This window comes from Myotis lucifugus, unplaced genomic scaffold (assembly GCF_000147115.1).
Source record: "Myotis lucifugus unplaced genomic scaffold, Myoluc2.0 scaffold_7, whole genome shotgun sequence".
Classification (NCBI taxonomy): Eukaryota; Metazoa; Chordata; class Mammalia; order Chiroptera; family Vespertilionidae; genus Myotis; species Myotis lucifugus.
The window spans coordinates 15855818-15869503 of NW_005871055.1; the positions used below are offsets into that span (position 1 = coordinate 15855818).

The 13686-nt window shown below is 43.1% G+C and overlaps 1 protein-coding gene across 2 annotated transcripts in view; it reads left to right on the top strand.

Annotated features, from left to right (window-relative positions):
* SACS (sacsin molecular chaperone) overlaps nucleotides 1–13686 on the top strand; it is an 80154-nt gene that overhangs the window by 40119 nt on the left and 26349 nt on the right. For both annotated transcript variants that reach the window (XM_023748969.1, XM_006083607.3), the window contains exons 6-8: nucleotides 3283–3429; nucleotides 9455–10940; nucleotides 11750–11841. In XM_023748969.1, coding sequence (XP_023604737.1) covers nucleotides 3283–3429; nucleotides 9455–10940; nucleotides 11750–11841 — 1725 coding nt within the window. The remainder of the gene's footprint in view (nucleotides 1–3282; nucleotides 3430–9454; nucleotides 10941–11749; nucleotides 11842–13686) is intronic.

Consider the following 13686-nt stretch of genomic DNA (forward strand, 5'->3'; position numbering starts at 1 on the left):
AAAGTAGTCAGGCAGCAAAGGGTCTGCTGCCCAGCTTTCTAGTTTACAGCAGGAAGGAAGGGGTGGGTCTTCCTTCAGGCTGGCCGCTATGCTTCGTGGCTGGATTTCTAATTCCCTTCCGTGGACCTCATAGTTATGCTATTTTTTTCTAGATTCTGGCAAGAGGTTCATTTTCAGCCCTGGTGTTCAGTGTTGTGAGTTTTTGTGGTTGGTCCTTATTTCTTTGTCATCTTAGGTATTTTTAATGGGCATTTGGAACAGGCAGAACTAGGCACTGCTTGCTAAATGCCATTTTTAAACCAGCTGGAATTAGCTGTTGCATTTATTTTATCAATATTCCTATAATGTTTGTTTTGTTAATGATAAAGACTAACATTATCATATACAGTAGGTCCTCGGGTTACGTCAGAGATCCGTTCCTACGGCGCGACGTAATGCGATTTTCGCCGTAAGTTGGAACCCACCTACATAAGCACCTACGTCACTCACATGGAGCACATACACAGCAGTAATGAAGTGAAACAGTAAAAAAAAATTTAAAAGAAAGATAGCAATTCCTGACCTTTACTTGTGGTAAATAAATAATAAAAAACATAAAGCACATATGTACATATGTCAAAATGACGGAACTTTTTTTTTTTTAATATATTTTATTGATTTTTTTACAGAGAGGAAGGGAGAGAGATAGAGAGTTGGAAACATCGATGAGAGAGAAACATCGATCAGCTGCCTCCTGCACATCTCCTACTGGGGATGTGCCCGCAACCCAGGTACATGCCCTTGACCGGAATCGAACCCGGGACCTTTCAGTCCGCAGGCCGACGCTCTATCCACTGAGCCAAACCGGTTTCGGCGGACCTTTTTTTTTTTTTTTTTTTATATAAATAAATGGGAGATGGCAACGTAACCACAAAACGACGTATGTCGAGTCCAATGTAACCCAAGGACTGCCTGTACTACTAATAATTATAGCAGTAATAATATCTGACTCTTTTATGTCTTAATGCTGCGTATTGTGCTGAGTCCCTCATCTGTTTTGTCTCATTTGATCCTCAGCACTTTGTGGGCAGATACTGTTCTCATCCTTATTTTACATATGAGGAAACTGAGCCTTAATGGCTTTAATTTTGCCTAAAGTGATAACATAGACTGGGTCTGATATTCAAACTTACCTGGCTCTAGAATCCACTTTAACCACTGTGTTCTTTCTTTGTCCTTCTCAAAAAAGCCTCAGCAGTCTTGGCTATTTTCATATTCCTACTTTGACTATTTTACAAATAGCAGTCACATCATTTTTGTAAAACAACTATGTTTGGCCCACATCCGCATATGTGTGCTTGACTTTATAATCACATGAGAAGAGCTTCTGGGATGCGGGGATGTTCTCTATACTTAATTTGGATGGATGTTACACAGGTTTACTCACTTTGTAAGAATACATCAAGCTGTACACTTAAAACTTGGTACTTTATTGTATGTACAGGGTCAGGCAAAAGTAGGTTTATAGTTTGTATAGAAAATAATACAGTAATTAATAAATAATAATATAAGAATTAACTCTGTGTTTTGCATACTCACAATTGTAAACCTACTTTCCCCACCCAATGTATGTTATACTTCAGTAATATTTTCAAAGAAAAATGTTCATTATTTTAAAGTATGATGAGTTACTATAGTTGAATATATTCAAAGAATATTAGAGATTCTGAAGATAAATCTCAAAAAGTGGAGTTCTAAAAATATTTTGTGTAGAATTATAATTACAACTTTTTAAAGGAACTACTTTAGAGACAGGGTGATATTCTCCTGATGTGCTTACTTAAAAATGTCTCACTTTAATGACTTTTTAAATTATATAAGTAGTGCCTCGTATAGAAAAATACAGAAGCTGCCAAAAACAAATACTTACAAGGTGATTATTGTATTATTGTTCACTTTTTGAAATAATCTATATATATAAAAACCTAAGCAACCGAATGACTGAACGACCAGTTGACCGGTCACTATGACATGCACTGACCACCAGGGGGTAGACACTCAATGCAGGAGCTTCCCCCTGGTGGTCAGTGCGCTCCCACAGTGGGAGCACCGTTCAGCTGACTGACCCGTCCTGGCGGCTCACCAGCCCGGCGGCAGCCACTCACTCCCTCAGTAGTCCTGTAGGTCCAATCTCTGGAGAACGGGCCAGGCACCAATGGACTGGTGCCACCAGCATGATCCCAACAGTGCCACTGGCCTCCTGGAAGTCGGCCTCGGGCACCATGGCCACTTTCCCCTCACTAGACGCTCTGCAAGGAAAAAACGATATAAAAGCAGCTGCCAGGTGGCTCCTGACAACCGGCACAAAAGTCAGCGGGACAGATCTGGATCCTGAGCTGGCAAAGGCATCCTGCCACCCACCCAGAGGGCCGATCACATCCTAGGACAGGCACCAGACATAGGGGTCACAGCTGGCAAGTGCCGCTATGGCGACGCAAGCCTCTCCCTATTGGGACTGACTGGGCGCGAGCCCATGGCAGGCACAGCGGGGCCTGGATGAGCGGGAGTGGCAGGCAGGAGTGGCAGGCGGTGTTGGACTGCCAGTTTTGGCCCGATCCCTGCAGGCCACCTCGAGGGACCCTACCTGTGCACGAATTTGCACACTGGGCCTCTAGTATAATAATAAGTTTTCTTCAGATAGAAAGTCTCCTTAGTATATTTACAAATAATCTCATTTGCAAAAAAAAATTAATATGCTATTGAGAAACATATTTTACAAAGTGATTAATTTCCTTGTTTGCCCTGTATTTTGATTAAGTACCATAACACCCTTAATTTTCCCTTTAAAAATATTTTTATTGATTTCAGCGAAGAAGAGAGAGGGAGAGAGAGATAGAAACATCAATGATGAGAGAGAATCATCGATAGGCTGCCTGCCTCCTGCACACCCAACACTGGCGATCAAGCCCACAACCTGGGCATATGCCCTGACTGGGAATTGAACCATAACTTCCTGGTTCATAGGTTGATGCTCAACCACTGAGCCACGCCAGCTGGGCTAATTTTTCCTTTTTGAATTTTTGGCCAACAGTGCTATATTCCTTCTGCTGGTAATTTTTACCATTAATTTGTTCTTTATTTTTATTCTGAAAACAGTTGACATTATAATGCAGAATTCAGTCATTCCATTCACTTCTTTTCATCTTCTCATCAAGTAAGCAACTTCATGTGGAGGAAGTTCTTAAAAGAGCTGAATACCTTAGTGTACTTTCTGAATATGTGCATGTGCATTTTAACATTCAGGGTCAGCTCTCTATGTATACAACAATGCAGTTTTCACCCCAGAGGACTGGCATGGTATTCAAGAAATAGCAAGAAGCAGGAAGAAGGATGATCCTTTGAAGGTTGGAAGATTTGGAATTGGCTTCAATTCTGTCTATCACATAACAGGTATAGTATTTGGTTTCAGTCTTGATATTGAAAATTAGTTTAACCTGTAGTTTGTCATTTATTTGGTTAACTTCAGAGATGATGCTGTTTTAAAAGGTATTTTTTTCCAATTTTATTTTGGTCAGTGGCAAAAAGTGTATCAATGAAATATCTGTGTTTTGAGTTTTCAGAAGTTACCATGGTAACTATATCAAAGCTTCATCATATGATGCTAAAAGTTAATGTCATCATAATACAGTGTAATATATTCAGTCATTTTATATAGGGTTTGAAATGTAGCTCTTGAAATGCTTACACAAAATTGTTACTCTGAGATATTTTACACTGGAAATGTTTGAGTCAGGCAAACCAATTCTCACATATTCTTATACATATTTTTAAATACCAGGAGGTTAAGGAAGAAAATGTAATATTTAATGCAGGGGTCCTCAAACTACGGCCCGCGGGCCACATGCAAATACAAATATTGTATTTGTTCCCGTTTTGTTTTTTTACTTCAAAATAAGATATGTGCAGTGTGCATAGGAATTTGTTCATAGTTTTTTTTTTAAACTATAGTCCAGCCCTCCAACGGTCTGAGGGACAGTGAACTGGCCTCCTGTTTAAAAAGTTTGAGGACCCCTGATTTAATGGTATCAAATAACTGACAGAGTAAAGATCTTTGAGGTGATTCTGGTTTCTCTACATTTTTCTTATAAAAATTTTGCTCTTAAACCTATGAGTATTGCCGAACCGGTTTGGCTCAGTGGATAGAGCATCGGCCTGCGGACTGAAGGGTCCCAGGTTCGATTCCGGTCAAGGGCATGTACCTTGGTTGCGGGCACACCTCCACTGGGGGGCGTGCAGGAGGCAGCTGATCGATGTTTCTCTCTCATCAATGTTTCTAACTCTCTATCCCTCTCCCTTCTTCTCTGTAAAAAATCAATAAAATATATATTTTTTTAAAAAGCCATAAAAAAAAAACCTATGAGTATTTTAAAGATTACTTTGAAATCATGTTTTGAATCTAGAAAGTATATGAGGTTTCTGGTTCATAGTTACAACAGGAAATACATGAAACTTAGGATAGACATCCCTAAGAGTATATAGCTATTCTTCCAGAATCAAAGCTCTCAGTATTTACTACAGTTTGTAATAAAAAAAAAATATGGAATTGGCCCTCATTATGGTTTAGTTTCAAATTGTTTTTGCATTTTGAACTTGCAGGAGGAAAGATTGAGTTGGCAGAGCTATAACTATAGCTAGGGTGATGATATACTTTATCATCCAAACTGGGACACTCATGAGAGTGTATTATTCTCAACTGGCCTAAACTGGAATGGCCCCAGATGAGTGGGACATAGGGTCACCCTCACTAGCCCAATTTTAGTAAGCCTATATATATATTTTTAAATATATTTTATTGATTTTTTACAGAGAGGAAGGGAGAGGGATAGAGAGTTAGAAACATCGATCAGAGAGAAACATCGATCAGCTGCCTCCTGCACACCTCCTACTGGGGATGTGCCTGCAACCAAGGTACATGCCCTTGACCGGAATCGAACCTGGGACCTTTCAGTCCACAGGCCGATGCTCTATACACTGAGCCAAACCAGTTAGGGCCTATATTTTTGTATTGAATTTACATTATTATATATTGTATAATATTCTATTAAGTCATATTACTTATGTAATACAATTATATTCATAAATTACAATTTTATGTTACTGTTATACATGAATATTAATGTTCATGTGTTAAACTATTTGAATATTACCCCTCAGATCAGTTTTTAATTATGGGGCACATATGTGAATGGCATAAGTGTGGAGACTATTGTACAAGAATGAATTGTTTAGTCAGAGTCTGGCAGACTGCCAGTATCTGCATCTCCCTCTGGATTTGTTCCCCATTTGAGAATGATCACATTTATGTGCAGTAGTATTAACTGTAGTGCTGTTCTCTAATCTGAGGATTTGTGAAGGTCATAGGTCATGCTGTACAATTGTCAGATGTCTCCCTGGCATCCTATCTAATAATAGAGAAACATGGTAATTAACTGTAACTTCGCTACTCTTCCCATTGGCTAATCAGCGAGATATGCAAATTAATCGCCAGCCAAGATGGCGGCTAATTTGCATACTGCAGGCAGGGCGGGACAGTGCCAACCGCCAGCCCTGCCACCATCCAGGGCTGGCGGCAGAGGTTCCCGCCCTCATCCGGCCCTCCCGAGGGGACCCGGGGCTGGCGGGTGGGACCGTGGTGATCGGGCACCTGCCCTGCCCTCATCCGGCCCTCCCGTGGGTGGGACCGCAGTGATCGGGCACCGCCCCCCCTCATCCGGCCCTCCTGGCGGGGGACCTGGGGCTGGCGGGTGGGACCCTGTCAATCGGGCACCCGCCCTGCCCTCATCTGGCCCTCCCGCGGGTGACCCGGGGCTGGTGAGTGGGACCCTGGCAATCAGGCACCCGCCCTGCCCTCATCTGGCCCTCCCGCAGGGGACCTGGGGTTGGCGGGTGGGACCGCAGCGATCGGGTACCCACTCAGGTATCCCCTGTGCGACGGGACCCTGGGCAGCAGCAGCAATCGGCCGGCCGGCGCATCCCATGTGCGACCCAACCCGGGGCGGGTAGGTCGTGGGCATGCCGGGCAGCCTCCGTCAGTGCCTCAAGCCCCAGCAGCAGCAGCAGCAGCAGCAGTGGCAGTAGCGATGGCGGCAGTGCCCGCGACCTGCCCGCCCAGGTGTGAGCGGCCCCAAGTGGGCAGTGCGTTCCATCAGCCGCCGGCCGGGCGCACATGCATGCAGGTGAAGTCACCAGCGCCTGCTTTCCCACAGGCCTGAGCAGGCGCTGTGAGCTGGTGATCCCAAAGGCCTGATAGCCCAGCAGTGGAGGCGGTGTTGGGACTGGGGAGTGGTGAGCGGGCAGAACATGGCCCTGATTGGGCCAGTTGCTATGACGCCCACTGTAGCCAGCACACCACCTGATCAGGGGGTGGGGCCGTGGGGCCAGCAGCCAACCTTGCAGCCCCTTCCCCCTGCAGGCCTTCCCCTGATCAGACTCTCCCATCCACATCAAGAGCAGGGCACTCAGAGCCTGGACCTTTCCTGGCAGCTCTGAGTCCCTGGAGTTAAGAATTCTGATGGCCCTGCCCAGAGAGTAGAGGTGCCTGAGGGGCAGGGACAGGGACCACAGGCCTCCAGGGAGCACTGCAGAGTTGGCAATGAGAGGAGAGGGCCTGTGAAAGGGGAGAAGGTGAAGCCAGTGGACATCAGCCCAGAATCCAGCCCTTCCCCTCCAGAGGCAGCAGGACCTAAACCCAAAACCCCAGCCCAAATTGGAAGAGCCTGAGGGAGCTTCAGGAAGCTCTACGCAAAGCTGCACATTGAGAACGAGAGACTTCGTGAGGCCCTGACCCAGACCACGCTGCGGCTGGAGCAGCTCAGGGTGGAGCTGGAGCGCGCCATGCAGAGGCTAGAGCACTTTGCAGAGAGGCCGGCCATCCTGGAGCTGGCGAGATTTGAGTGCAGGGCCCTGGAGTGCAAGGCCGCTGAACTGGAAGAGGAGCTGAAGGGCCTGTCCAATCTCCGAGCTGACAACCAGCACCTCAAGGATGAGAATGAGGCCCTGATCTGCATCATCAGCAAACTGTCCAAGTGACCCCGGAGGACTTGCCCCTGCACCCGCATTTATACAGCTGCTTTTGTCACATGCACCCCTTCCCTGTGTGAACATGAGTGACAGGGCTGTTGAGGAGTCTCTGAGAAGCCATAACCTTCCTTGAGATCTCCAGGTTAGGAGGGGAGGACAGAGCCCCCAGGAGCCAAGGGGGCCATCTGAGGCCAGGATGGAGACGGGAGGCTGAGCCAGTTAGGGGGACCAGGACTGCAGGCAGGACCAGAAAGGAACTGGGGACCAGGAAGTGCCAAGACCAGCAGCCACGGGGCAGACAGCCACGGGGAGGGGCTGTGGGCCTATTGTGGTGGGGCAGGTTGATCAAGGGCGGGGCTGGCGGGGGCGGGGGGAGTGCTGGGAAGAGAGGGGGTATTTGGCCAGCCGGCCTGCTCTTTTTTTTTTTTTTTTTTTTTTTTTTGGCAACTTCACAACTTTTACTTGTGGTGCCTGTGCTATGTCTGAAAAATACCTTCTCCCCCTGCCTGGGACAGCATTGGGGAGGGGGCAGCAAAAAATAGCCAGGAAGTGCCAAGTCCTGCAGCCCCTCCCCAGGCTGGCCCCACCCCTAATCTCCCCACCCCAATAAGGGGCAGGGCTGGCCAGCCAATCTCCTGCAGCCTCTCCCCTTGCCCAGCCCCACCCCAGATTGCCCCCCCCCCCCACTGCAATCAGGGGCAGGGCTGGCTGGCCAACCACCCATGGCTCCTCCCCCAGGCCACTGGCCCTGATCGCCACCCCCCAACCCATTTGGGGGGGGTGGCTGCCCAGCCCACCAACCACAGCCCCTCCCCATGGCCAGCCCCACCCCCAATCGGCCCCCCAACCCCAATCAGGCTGGCGAGGGGGGGGCAGTTGGGAGCAATCAGGCTGGTGGCAGGGGGTAGTTGGGGGCAAACAGGCTGGCAGTTGGGGGTGATCAGGCTGGCAAACAGAGTGGTTAGGGGCAATCAAGCAGGCAGGCAGGCAGGTGAGTGGTTAAGAGCCAGCGGTCCTGAATTGCGAGAGGGATGTCCAACTGCTGGTGCAAGATTGGGCCTAAACCAGCAGTCTGACATCCCCCAAGGAGTCCCAGATTGGAGAGGGTGCAGGCCAGGCTGAGGGACCCCCCCCCCCCCCCAGTGCATGAATTTCGTGCACCAGGCCTCTAGTAATTTTAATAATAGGAGTGTGTACACAGTCTATGGACGAGGGTGTCACAGACCACACTTTTGACCAATTTAAATCGCAGCTTGGTTTGTGGATGTAACATTTCTGGCTTTAAATACATGAGAGCTTAGGAATTGGTGGTTGTGACAACTGAGCCTGCAGTTGATGACAAAAAATATTAAAGGTGAACTTCATTGGAGTTGAATCATGCATGAAGGTTAGGTGCTATAGTCAGCATGGGAGGCAAAACATCCAGATTACCCTCGGGAAGTCCTTAAAGGCACCATATTGAAGGATTTCTCACCATACAGCAGTTCTGACATGTCTAATTTTTCTGCCAGGGTTAAATATCACTTTGCCTTTGGTTAAAGAACAGGTGAAGCAATTTATATCAATTTAGCGGTCATGCTATACAAAAAATGTGTCTGGAGTGTAGATATCGAATGACTCTTTACACATTTTAATTGTTCTTTAATAAGTGTTGGGAGATATATCTTAGGTTTTCATAATAATCATGTATAATCTTTATGCTGATACTTATTGAGTCAAGAGAGAAATCATTATTCATGTTCAAAGAATTATATTTTTGTGCTAAATTTAGTTTTTTTCTTGAGATAAATCTGTTTTGGAGTCACTTTATGGCTTATGCTTTTTCATGTGTAATATTTTTATTTTTTAATTTGAAAACTTAGTTAAATTTTATTTTATTGTTTAAAGTATTACAAATAGTAGTACATATGTCTCCTTTTTTTCCCCATTGACTTCCCCCCAGCCACCCTTACCCCCCCGCCACACACACACACACAAAAACAAAGGCCCTCCTCCCGGCCCCCCCCCCCCCCCAGTGTCTTGTGTCCATTGGTTATGCTTATATGCATGCAGACAAGTCCTTTGGTTGATCTCTTACTCCCTGCCCCCCCGCCTTCCCACTGTAGTATGACAGTCTGTCTGATGCTTCTTTGCCTCTGTATCTATTTTTGTTCATCAGTTTATAATGTTCCTTATATTCCACAAATGAGTGAGATCATGTGGTATTTATCTTTCACTGACTGGCTTATTTCACTTAGCATAATGCTCTACAGTTCCATCCATGCAGTTGCAAATGGTGTAATATTTTTATAGTAATTATGCATTGTAAGTGTAATTATAACTGTCCATTAAACTTCAGAGTTGATCATGACTGCTTAATTTTATTTTTTATTTATTTTATTTATTTTTTTTACAGATGTTCCTTGTATTTTTAGTGGTGACCAGATTGGGATGTTGGATCCTCATCAAACACTTTTTGGTCCGCACGAATCAGGTCAATGTTGGAATCTCAAAGATGACAGCGAAGAAATTAGTGAACTTTCAGACCAGTTTGCACCATTTATTGGCATTTTTGGAAGCTCCAAGGAAACATTTATAAACGGCCATTTTCCAGGAACATTTTTCCGTTTTCCTCTTCGCCTACAACCTTCTCAGCTTAGTAGTAACCTCTACAATAAGCAAAAGGTTCTTGAGTTGTTTGAATCTTTTAGGGCAGATGCTGACACAGTGCTGCTGTTTCTAAAAAGTGTGCAGGATGTCTCCTTACATGTCCGAGAGGCTGATGGAACAGAGAAACTAGTGTTTAAAGTGACTGCTAGTGAGAATAAGGCCCTGAAACAGGAACGGCCAAATTCTGTCAAGATTCTGGAAACTGCTATAAGTAACTATTGTAAAAAGATTCCAAGCAATAGCATAACCTGTGTAACATATCATATAAATATAGTTTTAGAAGACGAGAGTACGAAGGACACACAAAAGACATCTTGGTTGGTGTGTAACAGTGTGGGTGGGCGAGGAATGAGTAGTAAACTTGATTCTTTAGCTGATGAATTGAAATTCGTCCCAACCATTGGAATAGCTATGTCTTTATCAAACAGAGATGATGAAGAAAAAGGAGCAACATTTGATTTCTCAGGAAAAGCATTTTGTTTTCTTCCCTTGCCTCCTGGCGAGGAGAGTAAAACGGGCCTTCCAGTTCACATCAGTGGGTTCTTTGGCCTGACTGACAATCGCAGAAGCATAAAATGGAGAGAGTTGGACCAGTGGAGAGATCCAGCTGCCTTATGGAATGAATTTCTGATCATGAATGTTGTCCCTAAAGCCTATGCTACTCTGATCTTAGATTCTATAAAACGCCTGGAGTCAAAGAAGAGCTCCGATTTGCCCTTGTCAGTTGACATAATCTATAAGCTTTGGCCTGATGTGAACAAAGTCAAGGTGCACTGGCAACCGGTATTAGAGCCTCTATTCAGCGAGCTGTTCCAGAATGCAGTTATTTATTCTATTAGCAATCACTGGGTCAAGTTGGAGCAGGCTTACTTCTCAGAACTTGATGAAAGTTTGGAACACACAAAGACTGTGCTCAACTACCTCCATAGCTCAGGAAAGCAGATTGTCAAGGTACCAGCGAATCTGGCTGCAGCCGTGCAGCTCACTGTCTCCAGTGAGAAACCTGTGCGGAAGGTGACACCTGCGTGGGTGCGGCAGGTGCTGAGGAAGTCTGTACACCTGGGTAGTGCTGAAGAAAAGCTTCACCTCTTAGAATTCGTGCTGTCTGACCAAGCTTATAGTGAACTGCTTGGGTTGGAGCTGCTACCTTTACAAAATGGAAATTTTATTCCCTTCTCCTCATCTGTATCAGATCAAGATGTTATTTATATTACCTCAGAAGACTATCCAAGGTATAGACCACACTTTTAAAAATATGGATTTACTCTTACAGACTCCTGCCCCTGCCCACATTTACAGTCCTTTATTATGAAATTCATCAATTATCGATGTAGATTTTTATAATAAGGAAGACTTTTGCAGAAATATAATACTTTTTAAATATGAATGGATACATTTTTACATCCTAAAGTGAAAATATTCACGTTTATCAGTTAAGTTATCCGAGCCCTGGCCAGGTAGCTCAGTTGGTTAGAGCATCATCCCCATATGCCAGGGTTGTGTGTTTGATCCCTGGTCAGGGCACATGCAAGAATCAACCAATGAATGCATAAATAAGTGTAACAACAAATAGATGTTTCTTTCCCCCACACCTTCCTCTCTCTCTAAAATCAAGTTTAAAAAAAGTTCTCCTAGCAATTGTTTGTTTGTTTTCTGGAAATTTTAATAACAAAATACTGAAAACAATGGTTATTAAGTGCAAATAATAACTAAGATTTGTCAATGAATTATGAAATTTAAATGAATTAAAATACAGTTAAGTAATTCTTTATAGCTAAGGTTGTATATTGGCATTTCAGAAGATAAAATTAATTTTATTCTGAAATGTTTATAGAGTATTTCTGGATATGCATGTGGTGCATGATGCCCTCATGGTTTAAAGTGAAGGCTCATTAATATTTGATCAAGAAATATTATTGTGTGATTTGATGTGTGTGTTCATTTATATAAAATAGTACATTTAATTGGCTTGAAACTATTTAATTATTTTATTTTAGAAGTGTTAGAAGATTATAATTGCTGTGGTCCTTTCACTTTTTAGGTCCCTTTTCCCAGGCCTTGAAGGAAGATTTATTTTGGATAACTTGAAGCCTCACCTTCTAGCTGCTTTAAAGGAAGCTGCCCAAACCCGAGGTATTATAGTTTAGCTTTTTAAAAATAAACCTATTTATAAAAAAATAAAGTTTTTATAAGTTTTCTATTAAGTTGAACTAATATGAAATTGCCAATAGTTTTCTGTTTTAGTCCTATAAGTCAACAATTTCATATGGTTCAACCTAATATAATTGTTATATTTTAAGATGTTTCAATACTGGATTCTGACATCTGAAATAATCCAAAGTTGTATTTAAGATTCTCTCCTGCCTGGCCGATGTGGCTTCATGGTTGAGCATTGACCCATGAACCAGGAGGTCACAGTTCGATTTCTGGTCAGGGCACATGCCCAGGTTTCCCCAGTAGGGGATGTGCAGGAGGCAGCCGATCAATGATTCTCTCTCATCACTGATGTTCCTATCTCTCTCCCCCTCTCCCTTCCTCTCTGAAATTAATAAAAAATACACTTTTTTTTAAAAAAAAAGAAACTCTCCTGTCACATTATGGGGTGTACATTGATGGAAATAATATCTTATGCCTGCACAGAACTTTACTTTCCATCCTTCCTCATTTCTTTCCTCATTTGAGCCCTTGACCTCATACCTTGTAGTGTGTGCAGTAATGAGGACAGCTGTTGTCTCAGATTGCGCAGATGAGGAGAGAAAGTGGTTAAGTTCAGGGTGTTCAGCTCATGGGTACCTTGTCAGTCATGTTTTGTTGCCCATACCACTTTGCCTTACACAGTTTTGTGCAGTTGTGCTGGGTCACTTCAGGGAAATGCAGACAGATAAAATGAACTCACAATAATATCAGGAAAAGGGACTCCTTGGGCTCTAGCAAAGGATGGGTACCCTTTATTAAGAATTCTTTTTAAGAAAAGATAGAATAGTTTTGGGGGGAAATTATTATGGTTTTAAGTTTGATATTATCTTGCAACTTTTGCAAGCATCCTTTCCCTTCTAAAACTATTGCCTAAACTTTTTCTAAGTTAGATATTGTCTTGAAAATTCTGGTTTTACTTCACTGGTTAAGGTTGTAAAGCATATTATTTGTGATGTGTCTTTTATAGCATATGCTATTTTCAAAGGTAATGACAGAAGGACAAGTTGTAATGATTGTACAGCTTAATTCATTTAAATATAAACTAAAGGAATTGGAATGGGGGAGGCAAATTAATGATGGAGTCAAAGTGAGACTAAAGGAAAATGAATATGTAAATACTGTTTACCATAAGGAATCTGTAACTATGAGGTAGTGATGATGACATTGATGGGAACTGTCACCTTCAAGTAGCTTTTTTGGGAATCTGAATATGCATTCCTATAACCCTGCCATTGTTTGCTCCAAAGTTTTACAAATTGTTATTTTAAAATAACAATTGAAGTTACTATATTCTGGTATAAAAACTTTACATTGAAATATAATATGAATACAAAAAGGTATGCATATTGTAAATGTAAGCTTAATGGAATTTTGCAAACTGAAAACACCTAGATAAAAAAACAAACAAGATCGCCAACACCCAGAAACTCCTTCCATGCCTTTTTCAGTCCTGCTCACTCAGGGATAACCATGATCCTGACTTTTAATAGCACTGACTAAATTCAGTTAGTTATTTGTTCTATCTATAAAAAGAATCAAACAGTATGTACTCTTTGTGTCTGCTTCTATTACTTTAATATTTGTGACATCATCAAGGTTTTTGCATGGAGTTGTAGATCTTTTTTTATTATTGCTGTGGTATTTCATTGTCCGATGTATTACCTTCTTTTGAAGAGAATATTTTCGTTAATGGCCAATAGTTTCTGAGGTGGATATGAATTTAGAAATCTGCCAAAAGTTACACAGAACTAGTCAGGTAGAAAGGGTACAAGGCCAATAGAA